General features: G+C 38.6%; 1 protein-coding gene across 1 annotated transcript in view; it reads left to right on the top strand.

Annotated features, from left to right (window-relative positions):
• LOC120514865 (BMP/retinoic acid-inducible neural-specific protein 3-like) overlaps positions 1-27,707 on the top strand; it is a 472,658-nt gene that overhangs the window by 148,924 nt on the left and 296,027 nt on the right. The window contains exon 2 of the mRNA XM_039735477.1: positions 22,220-22,505. Coding sequence (XP_039591411.1) covers positions 22,312-22,505 — 194 coding nt within the window. The 5' untranslated portion in view covers positions 22,220-22,311. The remainder of the gene's footprint in view (positions 1-22,219; positions 22,506-27,707) is intronic.

Genomic DNA, 27,707 nt, shown 5'->3' on the forward strand with positions numbered 1-27,707 from the left:
TGGGGCTCTTCTCCCAGCTGCCTGCTTTCTCTTTCACGCCTGCTCCCTTTCGCTCACTCACTCACTCACTCACTGGCTCTTTTCTCCTCCTGCCGCCTTCTTCCTTTAACCTCCGCTCTCACTTTTGTTTTTCTTGCACTTCTCCCTTTTAAAATGGGGAATATGGCGCATGTGTGGCGATCAGCAGCTCCCAGCATCATTCATGGCCACAAGCGGAACCACCCTCATCGTGTCCGGGACCTGCTCATCCTATGCTACCATGCCCCCTAAAGCCGCAAGTTATTTATTTAAAATGGTGTCGATCAGCCGCGGACCTCACTTTACCACGTTTACACCAAAGAGTTTAATTAAGCCAGAATGGTTTGAAATGATCTTACAGCACTTTGTTCAGAGTGTCCATTGAGTTGATTGGCATCCTGATGCAACACAATGACATTAGGATGGTGTAATAAAAAGTTGTTAACCCTTTTCTTGCTTCCTTCAGATCCCAAGAAGAAGTCTTGCACCACACTCTACTAGTTGCTTGTGACTGACCAGTGTGCTGAGAGGTGACAATTTTATGTGCGCACATTAACAAACATTTAAAAATGCTAGTTATAAAATAAATTAGTGCATCACATTGTGTACAAAAACATGATAAAGTTTATAAACACTCAATAAACACAAACCTTTTCTGCTAAATCTGTTTCACATTTTATGCTGGAAATACAGATGCCTACTCCATGGAAAACAGGCTGTCCAGAGACAATATCACAACTCAAAAGTCTAAAAATCAGACAACATAAAAATATAAAAACAGAACTGACAAAAAAAAAATAAGGTGACTAAAAGTAAGATCTTTATAAAACCTGATTGAAGAACTCTTTCAGCTGGCTGCTTTGCCTCTTTCTGTTCCTTCTTCTCCAGTGTAGGTTTAAGAAGCTCAGTCTGCAGACATCAGCACATCTGCACTTTTCTTGTCTCGTCAGCTGCACATGAGGAGATGACGTAATGCCAACTTTTGAGGCAGATCTTGGTGCAGTTCCATTTTTCATATTCACAGTAAAAACATAACGAGTACTGTACATTATATGACCAACCTAATATCCATGAAAAGGGGTATATGTGAGAATAAAATCTGTGGACTCCTGCCAGTTTAACACAAGTTAGAGATGGGCTTTTTAGTCTAGGTGCCTCTTAAGGGCAGGGTGACAATTTGTAAAGCCTTTTCTGTGAGTAACAATGCCGAGATAAGTATGGACAGAATGTATCGCTTGTTTAATTCAGATTTGATAGTGATTAGTGAAATTTAGGAACTGTAATTGCTGGACTGGATGAATGGACATTTCTGACTGCGGTCAAGGACAAACTACTACCCCGCCAGGAGGTCATAATGGATAGAGCACAGAAATGGAGGCGTAACCTGGATGGGGTGGTCCTTGATTTTTGTAACAGTCGGGGTGCCCAGATAATAAATGGATGAGGCACAAATGGATATTTTGAACATTTTGCCCCCCAGCATGAGAGGTGGCAGTGCTCTTTGAGCTGGACACCAGGAATTGTAGTATGCTGGAGTCACTCTGAAGAATGGACTTTCCTGTTTTGGGGAGCTTCTGTATGACCCAGAAATGCTTCCGGCATGCAGTGCCATGATACTAGGAGCACTCCCAGCTCCAGTACAAAAGGAGACCTCTCACCTCATGCAGTGAGTCAGGAGTCTGGATGACGCTCACAGAGGAGACACAAAGGGAGAATGAGGTGCTTTATTGGCTGTTGATATGCTGCTGGACTGACTTGTTATCGTGATAAGGTACTATTACCCAATAAATAATACTTTTATATTATCTTGAACTGCTGTGCGAATGAGTTGTGTCTGGTGTTTGGTTGCTGTGTGCCCTCTAGTGTCCACAGTGGCAACAGAAAAATTGGAAGCCATGATAGAAGAGTTCAGAAGCAAAGATATGTATAACAATAGATTTATTGTTCAATTGAATAAAAGAAACATAAGCAGGCAGATGGTCAAGGAAACTGCCGACAATAACATGAAGATATAAACATGTCACAAATTTCAAACGAAGCATATATTAAAAAAATTCTCACACAGGCTGTAAGACATAATTCTTGGGCACAATGTAAAAGTCAGCTTCTGTCTTTAATGCACTCCTCTGCCATGTGACTACTTCAGAAATAATGTTACTAAACAATTCCTATAAAATGTATACATATTTATAAAATTATTTCCTACTGATATTCTGATGTTCATCCAGCTTTCTGCATATCTTGTCTAAAACCCCTTCACAGTTCATCTCACCCTCCTGTGACAGTGGATGGGGGTCTATAATTTGAAATACAAAAGATAATTGATTCCAGACAACAAAGTCCGTGGGTTCAGTTATTGGTGCACTGGAAAAGTTATGGGGTGGACAGGTCTTGGGTCCTTTCTTCTGACATTCATGACCCTAGGCTGATATAAATGTTTATTTCTCATCTGAACAACTTTGTTGAGCAGGCAGACCCTAAGAGGAGGAACCCCAGACACAACCATACAGAGTCCCAGGGTCAAATAAAAGATTTACTGCAATCACAATACCTTACAGCAGACTTCTCAAAAGGTTGCACAAGAGCAAGTCTCTTCTTCTCTCTTTTTCTTCTTCCACTTCTCCTAGGCAAGCTTTGTACTTTTTTCACCTGATTCTAAATCACCTGGTTGAGGTAAGGGGACTCCTTTTATGCCAGTTTGACCAGGCATTGCCCATAGAAAGCATTTCCGGGTCAGGAAGAAGCCCCATAAAGTAGGGATTATGGATCCCTTTAGCATCCCCTGATAGCACCCATGGAACCCAACAGTGCTACTCCATACAAAGCAATTCCCAGCATGCCTCGTGGTTGTCTGTATGGGTACTGAAGCCCAGGGATGTTGCCATCAAGAGTACTGAGGGAGACTGTAGCCACATCCAGCTGTCTCCCTCTCTCCTTCTATTGTAAAAGGTCCTTATTCCATCCTATTTAGGATGTCAACAAACTCTTTGTATTATCATAATATTCTGACAGTTCTCTGGCAAAGACAGGAATTGTTCTGTCCTTTCTTCATCCTGGCCTCTTAATCAGTTAATGCATGAGTACCTCCATCCCAGAAGGCATGCCAGCCCATACAGTAGGTGCTGTTCATCACAGTATACATATACAGTACAACAATTACAACTAGAACATCTGTTGGGATGGCACTTGTACTCTAAACACAGCTTGGATATATCAATTCATTTGCGAATGATACAGCCATGCTGAAGAGTAACATTACGTTAAAAAGAACTGGCCACACCATAAGCATTTGACTCCAGGGCAGAAAAATGTCTCACATAAACCATTTGTTGAAAATGCAAAGATAAAAGCGCACTACTCTGCCCGGTGGCCTATGATGCTTTTAAGACGGCCCTGTGGAGTCCCTCACTTTAACCCTTTAATCTCCTTGTCACATTATTCACAATAATCTTGGCACAGGCACTGTCCATTCCTAACAGAGTGGGGCGCGCAAGCACTCATGGCCCCTTTATGTAATGGTAAAATGATCCAAATAACACCATGCCAATCTGAGTCAAAAATCTTTACTTTGCATTAAAACTAAGCCTGCTTCATACCAGGTAGTGGTGTAAGAGCCAATCTTCGAAAGTTTAAGCTTTGAGTTAAACCCATATTAGTGTTTGCTTAATTTGAGTAGAATATACATTTCTTTCATAGTCATAGACACTGGTATAGTCTTTACCTCCTGTTAGTATGAGATAGAACTTTCTTTCTATAACTAAGTTACGGTGTATTAATTGAGTCAGTGGATGTTTAGAACACATCCCCAGTGTTCAGGGACTTAAAAAACCCATTTTCAGATTAGAAATGGAATAGCATACAGTTCTCTGACCGTTCTTAAATGGTTCAGAAATGTTTAGAAGTGATTTGTAATGATTTCAAATGTAACTAGATTTATAAGCTGTGAACAGAACTTTTCTTTTGTTTTACTATATCAACTTTCTCAATTTTGTGTGAACTGTTTCACTTTGAATTTTTACTAAAGCTTTTAAAAACAAAGATATTCTGTCTGTGGAATCATTTCGATGCATCAGGCTTTTGCTGAATCCAATTTTGTATGTTAGAGCTGCTGAACTTTGGTAATTTTGGGAAAATGCAGCTACTGGTGGTTTTTATAAGTTGATAAAAAATGATATTTCATGGTCGACTAAAGGACAATTCTGTGAACAGTCATTTAAAAAAAAAACTATTTATAGGAAATTTGAATTTCTTAAAAACTAATAAATCTTCTAGCAAGCTCCTACAGATTCCCAAGCTGAGTCTTTGCATTTCATAGGAGTATCTTAAAGGTCTGACGAGTCATCCAAAGAGACAGGAAGTGATGTTTATTTCTTAAAAGGAAACCTCTTCTCTGCCTGATTTGTAATGCCTTCTGTTTAAACATATATCATCTGTAAATACAGTGGATTCAGAAAGTATTGTGCCGTCTCGTCGAATAAAGCACACTAAGGAGCCGCTTGTCCGGGGGAGTCTTCCAAATGTCAACTGGCTTTTTATTGGATATGTTGCAATATAAATGGTGCCCAATCACTGCCTATTGTCTGGGTCACGGGGACACCTCCAAAATAACAAATTAACCCACTTTCGTCCTACCTTTTGCCTACTCTTTAACTGTTCTCTCCCTCTCGCTCCACCAACAACAACCACTTCTGACCAACCACTGCCCTTTTCTTCACGCACTGTTAATTAACTCTGATCCCTGTCACTCAACTCTCTCTCTCTCTAAGGTGTTGCCCCCAGCCCTTACAAAGTGCGTTCCCCCAAGGCTTCACCCCAACACTGCTTCCACTCCCTACACCCCATGCAGTGGCAAGACACGTCACAGTATATACCTACACTTTATGCCCACTTTATTCTGTTATAAACGTAAGTTGCTATTTTCCCCCCTCTATCTGCATTCAGTAATCCATAATATACTATGTAAAAACATTTTTTCAGAAAGATTTGCAAATGTACTAAAAATAAAAAAAATAAAAATGAAATCTCTCATTCATGTAGGTATTCAGACCCTTCATTCAGTACTTTATAGAAGCTCCTTTAGCTGTGATTGCAGCGTCAAGGCTTCTTGGCTAAGTCTGTACAAGCTTTGCACAGCTGAATTGGGGCAGATTTCCTGGCAGATCCTCTCAAGCTCCATTAGATTGGACGAGAAGTGACTGCAAACTGCCATCATCAGTTCTCTCCACAGATGTTCTATAAAATTTAAGGCTGGGCTTTGACTTGGCCACTCAAGGACAACCATAGTCTTGTCCCTAACCCACTCCAGCCTTGTCTTGCGTGTATGCTTTGGGTCACTGTCATGCTGAAAGATGAACTGTCTCCTCAGTCTGAGGTCGCATGCACTATGGAGCAGGTTTTCTTCAAGGACCTCTCCGTATTTTGCTCCATTCATCCTTCCCTCAATTCTGACCAGTCTCCCTGTCCCTGACACTGAAGAGCACCCTCATAGCATGATGCTGCCACTGCTTTGCTTCACCATTGGGATGGCATTAGGCAGATGATGAGCAGTGCCTGGTCTTCACCAGACATAGTACTTAGAGTTCTGCCAAAAGATTTCAATATTTGTCTCATCAGACTAGAAAATAATTGTCCTCTTGCTCTTGGAGTCCTTTATATTCCATTTGGCAGACTCCAAAGAGGAACTAGACACACTATCATAGACACCTGATTGATCGAGTGTTGCTGAGATGGTCATTCTTCTGACAGGTTCTCCCATCTCAACAAATTACTTCTGAAAGACTGTTAGAGTGACTGTTGGGTTCTTGATCACCTCCCTGACTAAGCCTCTCCTTTCCTATTTATTTAGTTTGGCCAAACAGCCAGCTCTAGGAAGAATCTGGGTGGTTCCAGACTTCTTGACCTTCACAATTATTCAGGCCACTGAGCTCCAGGGAACATTCAAAGCTTTAGAATTGGTTTTATACCCTTGTACTGATTTATGCATCACCACAATTTGATCAAACTGTTTGTGTGAGGGAGCGTCAGTTACGGCACTATGGCCATGTGGTGTGTTTCCCCGAGGGTGATCCAGCTCATAAGATCCTAATTGTTGGGGACCCGAGTGGCTGGACCAGGCCAAGGGTCCTGTGGCAGATAGAGGCTCATTTCCAGAGGGTGGGACTGGATCACAGGTCTGCCTGGGGGGTTGCCAACTGGGATCCCAAGTTGTTTTGTCGTGTAGTGGGAGCGGCAACACACTGTACTAGGAGTCTGAATTCTTTCTGAATTAAATGTACGATGTCCTGTACTTACTATAAAACAGTTAGAGAACAACATTGTTAATTAACAGGAATCCTTTCTTAATGATCAGTGTTGCTTAGTATACAGCATATTATAAGATGGATGGTATATAGCACCCGACCCAACACAGAATGGACACGGGAGGCACGTGTAAAATAAATAGACTTCTATTTTTCTTTGTCTGTGGGCTACGCCTTCCCCTTACCCATAGACACAACACAGTCCCAAGCACACAAGTAAAAAAGCACTTTTCTCTTCCTCTGGGCACCACCACTCCTCCCAGGCAACCTTGTCCTCCTTCACCTGACTCTGGCCCCTGAGTGGTGGTTGCTGGCTCCTTTTATAGTTCACCTGGAAGTACTCCAGGTGTTCTATCACCGAGTTCCAGCTGCACTTCCGAGTGTGATGAATATGCTGCCCACATGGGCTCAGGAGTCCCAAACACAGCACCCCCTGGCGGTGCCTGCGGGACCCAACAGGGCTGCACCCAACTCCAATTCCCAGGGAGCCCTGTGGGGAACCGAGGCACTGCTCCACCACAGGGGGGCAGCCATCTAGCATCCATGGGGAGGTATTGCACTGTCCAGGCCTGCTCCCCCTGAATATAGTGTGCAGGGGCGTCCTGGCTGGGCATGGACGGCAGCCGCCTGCAACAATATATATAAATTTAAATAAAAATACATTGCTGGATTTCCCTGTAGGGACAGATAAAGTTCTTTCTATCTGTCTTTACATGTGATATCGGTGTCTCTCAAAATGTTGGGATCTCGACGCCACCTTTTTACATATAAGTGCCTTTGTGGGCAACTTAAAGCAGGAGGAGGACTGAGTGTGATCAATGGAGCTGCCGACCCACTTTGTGACCCATTGTGACTCACTACCAATATAAACAATACCAACTCACGACCCACCGACAGCAGACCGCGACCCAGTGGTTGAAAAACACTGTGTTATATGATGGAAATTTAAGAGCAGTACTTCAAAACAGCAGCCATGGAAATTCCCTTTCAAAACTTTTAGAGGCTGTCTATTAAAAGCAGTTTTGTTGCCATCCTTTAATAAGTTCTCTCTGTACTCGAGTATTCTCTTCATACTGTATGGTACTTGAAAAAAAATGACACTCGGTATATAATGGACAGAATTTAAAGAGTAAGCTGGCTTATTTGCTATTTTGCCATTAATGTTTGCTCTGCAGTAGCATAATCCAAGCATGACGGATGCTCAAAGGCGGGAAATTAAGCATTGTCTTTTTACAGAGTTTTTAATGCTTAGTCAGTAAAATCATTTTACAAGCATATGTGATAAGCAAATACTGATTTTTTTCTTCCAGTAAAATGTTAGCATGCAACTATAAACAAAAAGTGCTTATACGTAAATAATTTAAAAGAGCTTGAGACAATCATGATTTGTTATTATAAACAGTATGTATTAAGTATACACAAAGAAGCAGATGAGACCTGGGTATGGCATGAAACGGAGGTCCAACCTACAATGCTCCTTTCAAGGGTCAGTGTAGGCAGGAAGTGAACGCTAGGGGGCTGTAGGCCCAATTATTGTGCAGATTGTCTCTGCAGAGGTACCTCTGAAAGCAACCGAGAGGTTCATTCATTTTGTACAGTGGTTAACCTCTGAGAGGTCCTTGAAATATATTCCTAAAGTCAGAAGTATGTGCCAAAGTCCTAGAGCCACTCTATAACCCCAGGCATAGTTACACCTGTGGATGTAACCCCCGTGGAAGATAAGAATAGTTCAATCAGTCTTTATTGAGGCACCGGTGAGTACATAAATACATGCATTACAAGGCAGAAGAGCAAAGTTCCCTTTTAAATCGTCATTTTAATATCTTTTCCTCCCTCTCCCTTTCCCTTACTTATCAATAAGCATAATAAAAAGTTTACCTAAGCATTTCATCATATATTGTGCAAATCGGCTAACGGTTTCTGTTTTGTGTACATGTCAGGGTCCTAAAGAAGGAAAAAGGTCATCTTTCCTGTGTCTAATAGATGCGTTCCTAAAGAGGAAGTTGTCCTAGGTCAGCTTACTGCACGCTGTCTTATGACAGACGCCTGTATGAATAACCTGCCATTGCAGCAAAACAGCTGTGTCAGCTTTTAATCCTTAGTAGCTCGCAAGCAGTTCATTTTTCTTTTACATCACCCTGAAACCTGACACAGAAGTGAAACTCCTTGGACCAAGTGTACAGTTTGCTGTTGGTAGTCTCAGGAGTATCAGCACCTTACTTTTTTCTTTTATATATCAAGTTGTCCTTGGCAGCTTCTGGACTTTCTGCCCTATTGTCTAGGCAGCAGGGAAATACATTATGGAACCCTCAATTTTCTATATAGGTGAATGTGTATTTTTTTTTGTAGTATTTAAACAAGTTAGACAATGAATGTATGGCACAAGAATATATTTTTGGGTGGGCTCATGTAAAAATGTGTGTTCTAGTGTTTAGTAGGATATGTAAGGGCACTTTTCCAAAAAATACATCTATTCATACTGTGGCAGATTTGCATAACTGAATTGTTAGGACCATGCAAAACCTGAGCAAAAATTATGAAGGCAATCAAACATTATTGCTTTGCAGAACACTACATCTTTCGCTGTGCTGTATTCAATCCATTTGAATTTTTCATACCATTTTGAGGAGAAACTTCGAGCCTATCCCGTTATCAGGAAATTAGGTTGAGTTAGGTTGAATGGCTGGTTCAGCAATGGCTGACACATCTTTTGGTGGTTATGTAACATCATACTTATCTTTTGGGGCACTAATGCCAGTATCTCCTCAGATGAAGAGGCAACTGAAATGTTTGCTCCAGTCATTTTCTCACCCAGACACTGTTGCATATTATGTGTCTCAGTTGTGCCCAGGCATTTTTGAAAAACCTTGATATTTCTGTTTGTTTTGCCCTGTCAAAAATAATCCCTCAAAATATGAAACTGTCTCTGGGTGTTCATTGAACATACTCGATTAAGCAACTTATGGTTCTGTTATCTGCCTAATGACTACTACCAACCAGGTTACACATACACCGTAACACCACCTCATCTCTTTTTTTATTTATTGAAAATTCAGTAAACCAATGGCATTTGACATACCACTTCAGAAGCAAAGAAAAGATAAAGTAACAAATACCCAGTCAATTACAAAATTTAATGGAATATTTCATATACAATGACCTGATTGGCTTGGTCCATGGCCAGTCAGGGTAGGCCTGGCACAACATTCAATTGCCTTGGGCGACTAAGTTAACCAATATGAAAGTTAAAGCATTTCACCTTTGTAGTTATTTCATCCAAGAGTCAGTATTTCATCTTTGTTTATTAAATAGTTCTGTAACAATGTTTCATATTCAAAAGTAACAGTGATAATAGAATGCAATTCCCTGAGCTACTAGACTCAGTTTTACAATTGAATTAAAAATGGAGCACAAAGAGACTTGTGATAGCTCAATGGCTTTTATGCTCAGCAGACTGCAATCCAGGTGATGTGAAAGTGACTTTGACTGATGTGTGTTTATGGTGGAGGGTCTGTGACTAATTGTTGTTCAATTTTGTTAAACATAACATTTTTGAAAGTACATCCAATAAAGTAGCATCCAATAATTAGCAACTGAAAACTATCTGTTAATCTGTTAAGTATAGTATAAAATTGGTTTGAATATTAACCTATGAAAGGAGAAAAGAAAGTTAAATAAGTTCCTCATATAATGTTAATATTAATTCAAACACAGTAATTCATAACAGAAATAGGAAAGATGACAGTAATCCTAAATATTTTAATCCCACAGAAACAAAAGTAGCTCTTCATGTACGGGTAAACTGTAACATGCACTGTTTTGTATTATACCATTAACTCTTTCAGGGCGGATGTCGACTTTTGTCGACTAAAGCAGGGTTTAAAGGCAGTAATCAGCTGTAAATGTCGATAAACCTTACGTTATAGGTAGACCCTCTTTGCTATAAGGACTTTAAATTTTCTTTGACTTGACATTGAGCACCTGCGTGGGTGTGAGTAGCACAGAGTAAAAATTTCATAGAATGGCATTGACATCGGGCGAGAGAGTGAAACAAATGCACAAAGCAATATACTCTGTGTGCATTATTTATTTTATTATTTTGCGTATTATTACTGAATCAGACTCTGACTTATCAAACTCTTGTTTGGATGCAAGTGATCTGGAAACTGAAAACAAAAGACGGGTAACTTTTTTTTCCCCCCCAGAAACTGGCCTTCAGCTTATAAGTGATGAGACAAACAGTACGTAATAAGTCTGTGAATTTACACACTGTAGAGGCTCATGGAACATAGAACAGGTGACGTTTGGTATAAAATAAGTATTTTATACTGATTTGTGTGTGAAACCATTGCTTTGTGTACTTTTGATTCAGCCCTTGGAGAAAAGGGAAAAAATTAGCCCTAAAAGAGTTAAGAGAGCATCAAGCAAACTGCACTCCTGGTCTGTCATTGCTGTTTAGCTGTGAGCGTGGCTGGATGTTCTGCCTAGAGATCAACTGAAGTTTTACTTTGTAGGATGTCTGTAGTATTTCCAGGTATCAGGATCTTATCCCTGCGTGTGATTGTTGTGCAGTGTTAAAGATCTGAACATGTTTGTAAAATGGAATGGAGGGGGTCTGTCCCCCTTGAGGTTTCACATGAGCAGTAAGTGTATGTTAAATAAAACATTTACCATTAATCAAAAGCGATTTTGTACACAAAGGGCAAGAAGATTGATTGTTCATGTATATCTGGGACTGAAAGATCAGGGCTTAAGCCACTGAAGTCTCTCACCTCCCGAAGCTGCTGTCCATTTTTAAAACTGTCCTGTGTTCATATTAGTCAGGGCAGCTGCACTGTTCTCATGTAATGAATTAGCTCCAATACCATTTAGCTGCAATTGATAATATTGGCTCTTTACAATAGTAATCTGCAAATAATATTAATCCAATCAGTTTATTTCCAGAGAAGTAACTTTTTATACTCTAATGGTTAACTTAGCTAAAGCAGGTGAAGGGCACTGCTGTGTGAGCTGTTTGTGTTTGCGCTGGCTAGCGTTTTTAACTCACTTGAATTGGGCATCCAAGAGGCTGACAGACAAGTAAAAAAGTAAAATGTAAAAAATATACACATTAAAGCAACCACTCCCATGGTAACCATTGGTTTACCAATGCTTTTCAATAAGAAATTTTGAAAGTTTTAAACTTCTTACAGTGCAGTCTATTTGAGAGATCTGAATGAAAATTGAATTGTCTCGAAAAATTTGAGTGCCACTTCTCAACAAAATTGGTCCTTAGGGGGCTGAGGTGTTTCATACAAACAGACAAACATGGGCTTTCACAATAGGTGCTTTGTGCATTATATACCTAAAAGTCTGAATTAGCGTAAGCAGCCCTAATAAAGGGTGTTCATAAGAAATATAATGATTTACTGCATGAGGTACAAGTATATAATAAACAAGACTAGGTGTGTCAGCTTTTTTAAAATTTATGCTAAATTTAAACGTCTAAAGTCTCAATTATAATACAAATTTTTAATTTTTCGCCCTCTGATAGAGGTCCATACAGGGCTAGATCCCCAGTAAAAAATCAAATATTAAAAATAACATCATATTCATAATCACTGATCTTGAAATAGCCTTAAATGTACTAGTGAGACTACATCTGGAGTATTTTGTGCAATGCTGGTCACCACATTACATGAAAGACACAGCAGCACTTGAAGATGTGCAGTGAGAGCAACCAAGTGTATCATGGGACTTAAGAACATGTCCTACTGTGACAGACTTTAAGAAGAGGAGACTGCATGGGGACCTAGTCCAGGTATTTAAAATCCTCAAAGGGCACTGATAAAGTAGGTCCAGCAGAATTCTTTCAGCTTAATGGTGAATCACATACTCAAGGACAAGGTGACATACATTTAGGACTGAAACCAGGAAGAATTTCTTTACTCAAGGAGTTGTGAGAATCTGCCCTCAAAAGATATTTTTCTGGATTTACTTAACCGTTTTATGTCAACAATTTCCGCAAAACTGAATTATGACAATTGTAAATAAAAGCATTTAGTATTGTCTCCTTAATGACTTAACGCTCAGTCAACACAATGTGGTCAAGTTAGATCAAATACATTTCGTTATGTTCAATAAACTAAACTAATTAACACAACCTCAACATTGTTTCATTTTACTGGGTTTAATGACTCTAATATATGAATTTTTAGCACTACAAACCAAATTGACTTACATAAAAGATACATTACAGCATTTTGCCTTTACTTAACCGTAGATAGCCAATACTAATGAATTACATTTTATGTAATAAATATTCAAACTATATGAACGCTATTCAATTTATTAAGGGAGTAGTCATTTAATTATTACCACATAAGGTAATCAAGTTATATTTTGCTTGATTGCATTTTTCATGCTATCTTAAAATGAATTAAATTGCTGTTTTGAAAACAAAGAAAAAAATGGGTTTCTGATGTAGGGTGTATAAAAAAAGTCTCATAAATTGGCTTCCACAAACCCACAAAACCCACGACATTTGGAAAAAAAATCAATTTACTAAGTCTTTAACTTTCTTTCCAAGTATACAAAGGTGTAAGGACCTTCAGAATGCGTTTTTAACTAAAAGGTCCATTCTTTATGCAAAATATCACACTTTATGCAGATATGGAATAGTCATGTACATAAAACTTGACTATTATAGATTAAATCAACTTAATTTAACTGTATATAGGGAAAGTGGAAATACCAGGTTTTGTGGATTAGAAAAATATTCATTATGAGTAAGATTAACATAAAATTAATGAGTAGTGACAATAGTCCCTGAGACAAGTTATGCTTCTGTTGAAAGAAGATTATCTGATTGTGTTGTTTCAACATAAATTGTGTTAGTGTGACAGCTAACAGATTTAAGTCAGTGTAACTAGAAAAAGGTACATAATACCGGAAAACATCATAATTTTCAATAAAATAACTTAAATTAGGTACATAAAGCAATTATCCCCAATAGTTATTTTTTTTTTACTGTGGAAAAAGCTACTGAGACATGGAGTTGAAACAAAAACCTTGACAACCTTTAAGAAGTACTTGGATGAAATATAGGGGCAGCTTAGCTATTAGCTAAACAAATGACTGAATCATCTCCTCTCATTTGCAATAATTCTAATGTTCTTGTTTCTATATTTCAAAAATCCTTTCTTTGCCCCTTAGTACTAATACACTTTCATATTTCCTATTTGTGTCTCTATCTCGACTGGCATTCAGTTTTTAATGTCTTTCTATGGGTATTCGTTATTCTGTGGATTAAAAAACGAAAAACTAAAAAACTTATGAGACCAGCGCTCCCAAAATGTGTTACAATAAAAGACTCACAGATCATCTACTGCAGCTTTTTAGCAGATTTAAGAATTTATGAATATTCGTTTGAGTGTTGAAAGAACATATATTCAAAATTAGAGGTGATTTCTCGGTGACAGTCTAAGGAAAGAGACCACTCACAACACTAGAAACTTTATCACTATCTATAAATGTTTTAAGATTTATAACTGATAAACTTACACTTACTATTCTAAGGCTTTTAAAACATTTGAAAACGAATATTCGTATTATCTGTATATTTGAGAGAACGAAATTTCCACTGAAAAGAAGGGAAATGGCAGGTTGCCCCTTTTAAAATAATGGATTTCCTTTATATTACATGCATTGTGTATGTTCCACTTTTGAACATAACTCGATCGTGCTTAACCCTGAGGGATGTACAATAAACAAATCTCCGTCATTTCAGTATAGATGTCTGAATAGGTCATTGTTGTCCTCACCGGATATTAATAATCGGCACCGAGCAGATTCGCCATCAGCGGAGTTTGGATAACGTGGCCGTGAAGTCACATGACTTTCAAAGATGCTACAGGCTGTGCGTTTAAGTTCTTGACACTGGTTAAGAGCAAAAGGCTAGTGAAATAAAAGTTAAAACACACACACGAGAAATATTCCAATATTCATTTAAAACACTTCATCACTTAGAGTAACGTTACTCCGTTTTGCGTTTTTAATGTTTTATCAAACTGTGCTCATCGTCACAAGTCAGTAAATGTTCTATTATGGTGTCTCGATTTACTCGCTTAGTACAGTTATGTTTACGTACTTAAAAAAAACAAAACTTCTGACTTTTGTTACGAGTCAACTACTTTCAGCATTGCTCTTCATTAGTATCATCATAACATTGCTCAAGCAGATCAATACTATTAACATAGACAAATCAATAATACACCCGAATACAATACAAGGCAGTTGCCGAATTTGCTCGTTTGAAAATAAAACAAAAATTGCAAAAGGTGGCAAGCAGCATTTTTTGCACGTTATATTTTACTAATATTTAACATTTATTCTATAATATATACAGTTATACAGTAAATGTATTTTATAATATAGCACTCTATCCAAGGTGCATTTTGTGTTCATATTTAGTTCTACGTTGGTCATGGCAAAATGCTGCCTATGCTCATGTGTCTGACAGTATTCATAATGGTATGCTCATGTGTCTAATGGTATACATAATGGTTGCTGTCACGGCAACAAATCACGTCTTTAAAACAACACATTACAACACTATTTTATGGTTGAAAATTGTCACACATACTGTTATTGTAGCATTTTAACAACAACATGATTATCACAAAATCAAAATGAGCACACAGAATGTTCTTTGGCTTTCAGTGCATGTTAAATTTGAAACTATGCGATCAACAAAGGGTTGTATGCAAGTTTCTTCTACTGACTTTCTTGAGCTTATGGCTGCTATGATTTTTGTAAACCACCAAATGTTACACTTTCATAAACTCTAAATTTTTATCCAGCACAATCAGAAAGAAACCTCAAAGGCTTCATAGGGCTTTGTCCGCCCACCTAGTGATGGGTGATTTGCAAATGGCTTGTTCTTTTTGAACAATTCTTTTCTGTGATTCATTTTAATCCATTCGAGAGCATGAATGAATTAATTCAGTATAGTTCACCTGGAGTGCTAAAGCACATGCATGAAGATGTCAGCCTCTTTTGTTTAGATGTTTGAAGTACATGTGCAAGTACCGCCTGTCTTTATGATTATCATCTCTTCATTTATGATTCTTTCGTGTTAGAACATTATCGGATAAGAGAAATTGTCATTCTCTTATTTATCATACAAGTAAAATATAGTAACAACCTATTTATATTAGAATGTTTTAATTGTTTGTTTTGTACACTTCATAATTGGAATTGTTTAAACAGAATACCTAAACCTAATATTAAACTAATATGTTAGTCACACAATACTGAACCTTATAAAAATATTACTCTAATTTCTTTCAATTATTTTACTTTCAACTTTATTTCAGCATACAGTTTTTATGACTCACCAACCACACTGAGTATGTATCATTCCATAATTCTTTCAAGTTCATACTGAACCATTACCCAAGATCAAGTTACATGACTCTTGTTCATTTGATTTGTGAGGTGATTGACTGAATCATTACCCAAGAACGAGGTGTACAGTTTTTATTAGCCTATGGTCTTCTAACTTAATATACAGTAGTAAAAATAAGAGACTATCATGTTTCATGCTTTCAAAAAGATTGATTATATAAAATATGAATTGCAAGCATATTTAATATATCATTTAATAAATACAAATTATTAGACATATATAAATGAAAGACCTGTGTGTGTATGGAGCAAATGCTCATGCTCAACCATAGCCACTAGACAGCATTTGTAATTTTTTTTTCGGTGCTTGTATGCACTTCACTTTTCAGTATGAAAGACTCGTGTGCAGCAAACACCACCACGCAACAACGACATTGTACTAATGACACAGATGAAAAGATATAACATCGAAATAAAGCAAACACCGCAGCTCAATGATGTGCAAGTGAAACCTCAGCAACAGAGTGCAAGTCTTGAAGTTTTCATTAAAAACATTGTCTATCTAGGGGTATTTCATAGGAAATGATTCACTTCATCAGGTAGTGCAAAAGTATTGAGTCAGTAAAGTGAATAATAATAATAATAATAATAATAATAATAATAATACATCTTCTTTATATAAAATACCCATCATTACTAACCTCAAAATTATTAAATAATGATAAACATTCTTTATATTTATATAGCGCTTTTGTCACTAAAAGTGTTTTTCAAAGTGAGTGAAGAGCCACTTCAACCACCCCAAATGTTTAGTGTCCACTTGAATGATGTGATGGCAGCCATTTCTACACCAGTACGCACACCATACTTTAATTGCTAGGAGGTGAAGGGGTGAGAGAGAGAGAGTTAGCCATTTAGAGACAGGGGATGATTAGGGGTTCAAAATGACGTGGCCGTGTTGGGAAATTTAGCCTGGACATCGAGATACAACCTGCTCTTTATGATAGACGCAAAGGGATCTTTTATGACCACAAAGAGTCGGGACCTCAGTTTTACATCTCATCTGAAGGACACGGCCATTTTTACAGTACGATGTCCACATTAGCAGTGTGACTCTTCCTATGAAGCCAGTAGACGGATTGGGAGAGCATTGTGGGTCATGAGGTCACTGGAAAGGGGTGTGTGGCACTCCCGATATCTTTGCAAAAGGATGAAGGTCCAATTCTTTAGAGTCCTTTCTCTCTTGCTATATGGTTGCGAGACACGAACGCTAGCCATTGATTAACATATTGACATAAGACAAAGACGCACTCCTTCAGTACTGTGTCTCTTGGGTACCGCTGGTTTGACTTTGTGTTGAATGAACAGTTGCTCACAGAGTCCCAAAAGAGGCACATTACCTGCGTTGTGAGGGAGCGTCAGTTATGGCACTACAGACATGTGGTACGATTCCATGAGGCTGATCCAGCTTGCAGGTTTCTCACAGTTAAGGACCTAAGTGGCTGGACCAGGCCATTGGGAGACCCACGTAACATGTGTCTGCTGCAAATAAATGGTAATTTCCAGAGGATGGGACTGAACCGTGTGTCAGCCACGTACCAGTGCGTGTTCCCCAACCTGACCTGACCTGACCTGGGTGTCCCCATCACTGCAGTGGGGAATTGGAATCCACATTCAGACCAAAGGTTGAGCACCCTGCTGGACCCACCAATTAAAAAATAACCAATTAAACCAATATACTGTAAATAACACATTACATAGCCTCCTGTTGTCACAAGGAGAAGAAAAGCCTGCTCATATTTTGTACAGTGTGTATTTGGTGTTTCAGCTTATCAAAGACAAAAACACCCAAATCATTTTAATAAACACACAAAGTTTTGGCAATTTAAGTACTGTTATGTCCAGTTGTGGCCTTTCTTTGATCTTTGATAAATGGTGAAGATTGTACTATCTTTACAAAAAGGATGGTTCCTTAATAAAAATTAATGAAACATATGTTTTTTTTCTTTTACTTGCCACCACAGGACTGCTTCTATATTCTGGAAAATATCCAATCCACTGTGAAATGTGAAAAAACAAACAAAAAAACCAAAATCACCTGATTTGGTAACATTGCAATAGTGAATTCTAACATGATTGGTCATTCTATGCCAATGAAATTTATTTGATTTTTATAGACATATTAACTCTGCTGCCTATATAAGATGGGTTAAAATCTATGTAATCAACTTTAAAAACAATTGTATATATACAGTAGGTTGTGCATTTGGTTTGCAACAATAATAAGCATCTGATCCTTCTCCCTCGCAGTGGCCTTTTCCTCTTTGGATAGAGCTGGCTGTTTCCCTTTCTTCCTTTTCCATCATCTTGTCAAATTGAACACTCTTCTAGTCAAAGTGTTTTGCTGGGAAAATGCAGCAGTGGTCCCTACCACCTTGGCCTGGTTTTGCATCTCTGGCCTAACCATGTCAGCTCTTTTGTTTTCCGATGTGAATGTCAAATTATCATTCACTGCTGCTGCTGCTGCTGGCATATAACATCGAACAACAAAATAAGCTGACAAAACCAATTTTCATATTCTTATATTCTTATTTGGTATTTTTATTATGCTTATTATTTTTATTTTTACCATTTTACCTTTTTTTCTTAGCAACTGGATGCACACACATTTACACAGACACACTCACAGACCCATGTCCTCTTAATAAGGTGGATAAGGTGATTTATGTCCATCCAGCCACTATTCTTTGTTTAAATTAATCTCACTGTTTAGTTATCAGACCTACAAATATCTGTGAGAAATTTCTAAATAAAATATTTGTAATCTTTTCCATTGCTCTAAATTCTTGTTCCTGTATGGATCTTTTTAATGCACCTTTTTCTTTAGAGTTTTTCTCTCTTCAGTTTATCCAAATGCTGATGATTAGCAATGAACAGTGCAGACTCGGGTGCAAACAGCAGAAAAGGCTGTGTGATATTCTAACATGATTGGGGATTTTATACCAGTGAAAGTCATTTGCGTTTTCCAAACATGCTATCTGTGCTACCCATCTGAAAGGGTTTCTAAACTTCTTCCATTTTACAATTATCAAAGCCATTGTGCTCCATGGAGAACTCAGAGCACTAGAAATGGTGTTATATAGAGACGGGACATTTGACACAGAGGCTTTATCTCTTTAATGAAACATACTGTTTTTGAAACAGTATATTGACGTCTGTAGCTTCATTACCATGTGACTGATGATATCCGAAGCTTCAAGCATCACAGAATCACCGCGACTCGGCGATCTGAATGCTTCAAAGCTTTGTGCACCACACGTCACGAAAGGGAATGTGAAAGTAATGGTTGTATTTCATACAGAAATGATTTTGAACTAAATATGGAGTACCATAGTGCAGAACCTATTATCTGACAATAAAGTAAATACCATGCTACATTTCTGATGTTTCATTAGCACTCAAGACTACTGTAGACACATTCTCTAAAGCCTCTTATCTGTGTTCAGTTCCACAAGAACATTCTCTAAACCCCTTAGTGCAATTATTCCCCAAACACTGATGGAAAAATATTAATCTTTCACATAGCCACACAGTGAAAACCCCCTGACATGAAAAATCTGTCTCATCAGTGGTGGCTTATAATGTATTGTAGCGTCTCGGCAGTTCTGAGTGCCGACGGATTTGTGTTGCTTACATCGCTATCATAATGGCTCTGACAAGGGTAATCAGCCTGGGAAAGAGTCACCAACACTATTGTTTGGCCTTCCGTCGTTCAAATGAGCAAATTAACTTCCAAGCTGTGGGGGAGCTGATAAAAACAGCAAGCCTGCCAAGGTCAGAAATGAATTAATACAAGTACAGCAACAGCACACTGTCCTTCTAAGGATAGCGAGCTACCTAAAAGAGTCCTTTGGCACTCGGTGCAGGTGAACACTGGCAGGATGCAACAATATTCATAAAGGCAACAAATGACATTTTTAGGAGAAAACATTTAAACATGATTTTATTGTAGAAAATTGTCACTCATACTAATATGTAGGCTTACTCTAGCATTTTAATGACAACATGATTATTATGAGATCAAATGAACACACCGAACGTTTTTAGGCTTTTACAGTGTACCTGCCCAATTGGAGCTATGTCGCCAATAAGGGCTTTTATATGTAGTGGCTGTGTTGAACTCCTGGCTGCTATGATTTCACTGTTTTCAAACTTCAGATGTTCAGATCTTTTTTCAACACAGTCGGGAAGAACCTTCAGAAGCTTCACAGCACTTCATTCGCCCATCACTAATGTTATCTTCTTGTATTGATTTATGCCTCACCACAATTTGATCGCAGACGTCTACTTGGAGGTTCTTGGTCTTCATGGCTTGGTTTTTGTCCTGACATGCAGTATGAATTGTCAGATTTTCTATATACAGGTACACGTGTGCCTTTTCAAATAATGTCCAATCAATTCAGTTTGACACTCGTGGAGTGTAATCAAATTCTAGACACATCTCAAAGAGAATTAATGGAAATAGGATGCACCTGACCACAATTTGAAGTGCCACAGCAAAGGATCTGAAGCTTTACATAAATGAGCAGTTTCTGTTAAATAAAATTTCAAACCATTCTATAAACATATTTTCACTTTGTTATTCTAGGTTTTGAGTGTAGATTGATGGGGAAAATGCAAGTCATATTAACTTCACAACACAATAAAGGGTACAGAAAGTGAAGGGGCCTGAAAACCTTGAGAATCGACTATATATTGTAACTGATGTCGCTGCTGGTTAGTTGCCCTTAACACTAGAATTACCAGAGCCTACGAAAAAACTTGTAAATCCGTCCCACCTTAAATCTCTTGTTAAAATCGTTCACAGCTCTCCAGCAGCGTCTTTTGTCATCTAAATGTGCTGATAAAAATCTGGCTGCAAGCAGCCGGCTATTCCATCCCCCCACCGACTTAGAACGTGCACAAACGTCTCCCAGCTCATGACTTGATTGATTTTCTGGGAGTGGAGTGGAGTTTTAGAGTGGAAATAATAGATCGTTGTTTGGAACACACGCATTTCATGTCTGTTCCGTTTCTACGGTAATCTGTGTAAACACATTGTTAAAACAGAAACATTTTTTATATTCTACTAGTAGATGACAAAATGTAGGCATAAACTATATAATGTATGAAGCCTGAAGTATCCAAGAAATACTTTCACAAAAGGTACAAATCTAACACAACAGTTGCGCTTTTATATAAACTGCCCTTCAGAAACTCCCTCTTAAATGATATTTCAATGAGAAACAAACACACTTCTACTTGTCCCCTTTGCGGGATTAGGTGCAGACTTACTGCACAACATGCTTCTCGCACGAGGTTTAGAACATTTAAAAGACTGAACCCTGGCCAACCTAACAGCTCACTCTCTTTTCTGTCCTCTCTCCCTCAGACTGCGTCTGCTCCAGTCGCTGCTTCCGAGCCGTTGAGCCTGCTTGATGAGGAGGACTTTGTGTTCTTCTGACGCTGGCTGGACGGCCACGCTTGACAACTACAACATGTGTGCTTTTCTGCTTTTGACAAACCCCTTCTGGTTAAGGTCTTGTGTTTGTACCTGCCAGTTCAGCAGTAAAGATTTTGTTCCTTGGAAATCTGTTTCCTTTTCTAGTCTCCTGTGCAACTTTGTTACCCAAGCCTGACAATATACTGATCACGGACACGGTATGTCCTCACAGTCTTTCTGCTTGTACCTCCAGGAAACATATTTAAACATAGAAACATGCAAATTACAGCAGAAAAAGACATACTGTACAAGGTAGATCTTTTGCTAATGACTCAGTTACAGTGAGATAACAGTTGGTTACCAGCCCACAACACCACCCACATGTGAATATGTAGGGAAAATGATAACACCTGGAACACCTTGTTCACCAAGTTAAATTGATTTTTAGCAGGAAAATTACTTTTTGATACTTAGCCCAGGGTTTTCTTTCAGCCTTGTTCCTGGCAACATTAGTTCCAGTTCACTTCAACTAGAATCAGAAAGAATAGGATTTCAGAACAAGTGCCCGCATCTTCCCTTTCAGTTTAACAGCACAGAAAATAAATAAATAAATAAATAAGAGGTTATGGAATGCTTGTGTTTTTTGGTAAATATCTAGTTAGTCAAAATCCCCCTGTAGAAAAATGACTTTGCTGCAGCATATGCTATTGTTACAAGTTCATTTAATCACTCAATTTTAAGCAGTTGTCTTGATTATCATTACTCACTCATTCCGCTCTTATTATTGTTCCTCTGCACTGAGGTGAAAGGTGTGAAATAATAAAAAGTAGGAAAATAGTCTCATGAGTTTGAGCCCCTAATTAACTGACTGTTTTTTTTTTGGTATTATTTATTTTTTCTCACTCCAAAAGGTACAGACATGGAAAGTATTCTTACTTGGCTAACTGAAAGAGGAAATCTGGTCTCAGGGGAGGCTGCATCTCTGTACTCTAATTGCTTGTTTTGTGTGTGTGTGTGTGTCTTTTCCATCCAGGTGTGCCACAGCAGCAGAAAGAATGAAGACTACCAGTTCCCAGTGGAGGCATGATATAGTGGTGTGGTGCTGTTGCTGAATCGCTCTCTCTGATGGCTCTATGGGAATGGATAACACTGAGCCTCCATTGCTGGGTTTTAGCAGCTGCCGTGATTTCAGATCAACAAGCAAGCGGCCCCCTCGACTGGCTCCTTTCGGATAAGGGGCCCTTCCACCACTCATCCGAATATACAGATTTTGTGGAGAAGAATCGTCAAGGATTCACCACTAGATATAAAATTTACAGGTAAGTGAGGAGGCAACAATTATATCTCCTTTAGCTCTTACATAGAATGTTAGGAAATAAGTAAAGAGTGAATGCTGGTGAGGCTTTGTAATAATATTAAGAACCAATTTGAAAAAATACAAAACTCAAAATTGAATTTGTGTTCGGCTTTAGTTGGAAAACTTCTTTTAACCAACCTCTATTTTTCTACTATATATTACAGGCACAGATTAGAGTAGATCCTTCACTGTGAGAGTGGTGAAATTCGTGTACTCATAGTAGTTCAAGGGTCTAAGTCCGCACCCAGTTTTTTGTCCTCCCACATGCCCTAAAAATGTCCATGCTAGCTTAACTACTAATATGACTACTGTTGTTAAACCACTTTAGCATGTGAGGCAGCAACAAAGTCTTTTCATTGCTGTCTGTTTTGGGCCAGCTTTTTGACGCCGCCCCAACTGTGGTTCATGATTTTCAGCTCCATCTTCACAATACAGCACCATGTATTCCTGGGCCGTTATCCCTTGTGTTTTTCATCAGCAGTTCAATGCAAGGTAGTTTTAGTGATGGTCATGGTGACACCTGGAAGAACATCAAGAGGAGACCGTCAGCTTGTCGCACACACACAACTTCTGTCCGTGTACAGGTTGCTACAGTGTTTGGATGCACATGTTTCCTCATCAGGATGGTGGCCATGCTTTCTTGATGGCACTGAGAGAGGTAGTTCTATGCTGGAAATGCTTTTTTTCCAGAAAATATATGATCTTTTGCAGGCTTTTTGTATGGAATGTGGTCAGCTTAGTCATATCACCCTCTGTCATCCTCCAACACTCACATCCACATACAGGAGAAGAGTTAATAAGACACAGCTCAGGTACAGCTCGAGATTAGCATGGGCACAAACTGCTGCAATTTCCACACATTGTTGAGTATGCAGAATTTGTTACTTTGTTTGCACAGTCTACTTTGATGTTGTTTCCTATTCCTCCTTCATTTCTTAATATGCTGACCAGATAAGTGAAAATGTCAGCCATAGGGAGTTTTTCTCCATCAGCCTTAACAGGTGTTGGGCTATGCACATTAGCACACTGACTGCTGGACCATTCGTTACCAGGAAGCTGGAGTATAGGCCTATGCATATATGAGAAACAAATCTTCTACACCTCTGTGATTGCTAGTGCAATTTTCTGTGCTGTGGTGTGCTGGGCTGATAACTTCACTTCAGGAAATTCCCACCAAATCAACAAGCTAATTAAATAATCGGGCTGGGACACACTCTGGACCCCCTGGAGGTACAAGCGAAGGAGAGAATTAAAACAAAACTGAGTGCCACTATGAGCAATGCTACACAGCATCTCTCTGACACACTAACGCTGAGGACATTCCGCCAACGAATTATTCCACAGAAGTGTGTCAAGAAACGTGACAGTGGGTCGTCAATACCAACAGCAATACATTTGCATAATGGCTTGAATTTTCTTGCTTTGTAATCATTCAGACCAACATGTGTGTAGAAAAGTGTGATCAAAAATATGGTGAATGTTTTAAAAAAGAAACCTCTATTGCAGTAAAAGATTAACAACTACTAGTCACCCTCAAAATACTCTCCTCCACTTCGAATGCACTTATCCCAACGCTCCTGACACTTTTTTTGAAGCAGTTCTGGAGGTTTTCTTTCAAGAGTGTCATTAGTTGGGCTGTCATGGCTGCCCGGATATCCTCAATGGATTGAAATAATTTCCGTTTCATGGTCATTTTCAATTTAGGTAACAGCCAGAAGTTGCACAGTGCCAAATCCGTCGAATAAGGTCGATGCAGACACATTGTAATGTTTTTATTTGACAGAAACTGTCGTACTAGAAGGGATGTGTGACAAGGAGCATTGCCATGATGAAGAATGAAACCATTTCAACATTTATCTCAGTTATTGATGTTGAAGGATGTCCTGATCTTTTCTCGTCAGATCCATTACGAAATCAATCAAACCACTTGTAAACAGTCTTAATTGTCGGTACAGTGTCACCATAAACCGATTTTAACATCTGATGGTTTTCCTGAGCTTTTTGCAATTTGAAAAAAAATTTCATGTAAATGCGTTTCTCGATATCCGTTATTAACGACAAACTTGAAAAACACACTTGAACTCAACAGTGGCTCACAAACGACTGACAGTATCAAACACGTGGAAACTTATCACAAACTCGGCTTTAGGATGGACCTGTCAGAAGCTGAATTGAATTGTTTTGAGTTGCACTTGGATGGTGCTCTGCATCAACATTCACTGTACTTTCTGATCAAACCTTGTATTTTTATTTATTTATTTACATACTTATCTATCTATTCATATATTTGTTTGTTTAATACTAGAATCCCTGAAGTCTATAAAAATATTCATAATGCACCTTCATTTTACTCACACCTCCTCATCACTGAGTTAATTGAGCACCGATAGCACCATTGGTTTGCAAATGTGTCAGTCAGCCACGGGCAGGCAGCCTGCTGTCCCATCCCCTTAGCGAAGCAGCTGAAGTCGGACACAAAACTCTCACAGCTGGAGTGAGGTTTCTGGAATTGTATAGGAAAATAATGTGCCGTCATTTGAAATACATACATTTCATGTGTGTTCCTTGTCTACGATGATCTGTATAAATATAGGATGAGTGTACCAGATCTCTTCCTCTCAGAGTTTCCTCCAGTTTCCAATTGCCCTTGGATTGTGTAGGACACCACTGTACTCACACTCATTTTTGCAATTTCTGGAAATGAAAGGCCTAGACTTCTAAGGGTAATAATGCTTTGTCTCAGTTCATTTGTTAATTGCCAATTTCTTGCCATTAGCACTGGAATACACCCCAGTAGTACTTACTACACATACTATATGTACGGCACGTAATACCTCAGAGGGTGTAGTAACACAGTCTGCTCCAACTCTGCTTTAAGACAGACAGAAGCAGAAGTTGAGACACCCGTGCAAATAGTTTACTTCAACTCGTAAGACTTAATTTACTTTAATTGCTCCAGAGCATCTGTAAGTTGTAACCTATTTGTTGTTCCCTTTTTTTCAGTTTTTGCTAACCTAAACTTTAAACTTAAACCTCTGGCAGTTTACTGCATAACATTTTACCATTTTAGGTCATTCATTGAATGATATAAATGTGACTTATATGTGGTATGCACACATTGGCCAAAACAGGAATAGGAAGGGTCTTCCTTGAAGGGATGGTTACAAGAATAATTAGTAAGCGATAAATTATTTGCCTTTTGAACATTTAGGTAGCATTCAAAATTTACAAAACACAATTTAGATGCATAAAGGTAAGCAACACAACAAGCATCATGGAAAGCCAGTCCCCTGTGCTCATTAAATTGAAATAGGATTTTCATCTATGTGGGGTGAATAGTCTGTGAATGAGACACTGTAATAAGCAAGATCCAATCAAGGAAGGACAATGTAATAAGCACAAACCAATCAGAGTGCAATTAGAGTCTGTGTTTTCAAAACTTCATTTTCCCCAATCCACACTGCAATGCTGAGCTGGTGCTGTGATAGACTGCAGCTGAAGAAGCCCTGAAATGGATTAAGGGTATTTAATAATGGAGAGACATCATAGGTAAATGCTATTTTGAGTTTGAAACCTCAATTCAACCACTGTGTATTGTGAAAAGGACTCAGATCACATGGAAAAAATATTTGAGGGCAGTAATCTGTATACTTAATATTGGCTGTCAAAAGTGAAGATTTGGTTGCACAAGTCTTTACAGACATCAGTCCAAAACAGAACTGGCAGACAGACAAAAACATGGCAGTTTTAAAGCCAGGCAGGGGAAATGATGTCATTCAGACCGGAAACCTTATGTAACGTCTTCTGGGCAGGGACCGCAAGTGGTGTTGTTGGGCCCAAAACCAGACATGACTTCATCAAGCCCAGGAGGAGTTTTCAGTCTGGAGAGGAAAAAGAGAAAGAATCAGTGCACTCTGCCCTCCCCTGGTCAGGCATGGAATTATCCTTTTTTGAATCCTTTAGATGCCTCCCAGGTGCACGTGTGTGACAGTATGTAAAGTTTGAATGTTTGCACCATACAGTACCCTATTTGTGTTCAATGACATTAGGCAACTGCTTCTCTGGATCACAATCATTAAGAAGTTTCCCAGCTCAGACCTTATTGGATTAAAACGTTTGTGCATTTATCAAATGCTCTTTGTATCACATTCTGTTTAATAGAAAGACAAGTATCTGCATGTTTGTCTGTGTTTCTGCATGTCTGTCTGGTTGTTAGTGTAGCGGCTTTAAAATGGTTGCTGATGATTTGAAAAAAGACAGACACACCAATATCCGGATTCTGCCGTTTATTCTGCAACAACGTCTTCCAACTATAAGACAAGCAGTAAGGGGCACAGTCAACACACACAGCGACAGGCACTCTCTCAGTCTCCTGCAACAGTGTCATCCACCTTTTATTTTATATTAACTTTTTCAAAACCATACAAATTTAACAAATGCATATGAACAATAACAATGAAGGACAAAGTATAATTTAACATTGTAACATACCTATAAGACAAGCAGTAAGGGGCACAGTCAACACACACAGTGACAGGCGCTCTCTCCGTCTCCTGTAGCAAGCCAAATAATATGCTAATGAGGCTGGATCTCTATTAAATGAAACACTTTTAAAATCCATTTCTGCCGACCAAAAGTGACGCCAGAACCTCAAGATACATCAATAACCACATGACGTGATGTTTCTATGCAGTTTCAGACAGAATACACTACTTCAAAACTTGTCAGCTTACACGAGAGACGTAGAGTATTGAGAAGCGCCTTGTCTGCAACAGTGTCATCAAGCTTTTGCCAGGAGTCTGTTGTTACGCTACATGGGCGTCCAATGGGTGTTTCATTAATTAAAGTCCCCCCTGCTACAACAGGCAAACAGGAACTATTATACAAAAGATACACAAAATTCACAATATATAAAACAGAAGCATTTCAGTATAAAAAAAACAGTTTTGAGAATGTTTACTAAAATAAAACATAATAATCTGACTCAGCCACACTAGGTTTAGGAAGGACATTTTTTAAATTGGCAAAACATGTACAAGGAGGATCAAAAAATAAAAAATGATAATACAGTAATCCCTCACTATATCGCGCTTCGACTTTCGGCTTCACTCTATCGCGGATTTTAAATGTAAGCACATCTAAATATATATCACAGATTTTTCGC

This window comes from Polypterus senegalus, chromosome 14 (genome assembly GCF_016835505.1).
Source record: "Polypterus senegalus isolate Bchr_013 chromosome 14, ASM1683550v1, whole genome shotgun sequence".
NCBI lineage: Eukaryota > Metazoa > Chordata > Cladistia > Polypteriformes > Polypteridae > Polypterus > Polypterus senegalus.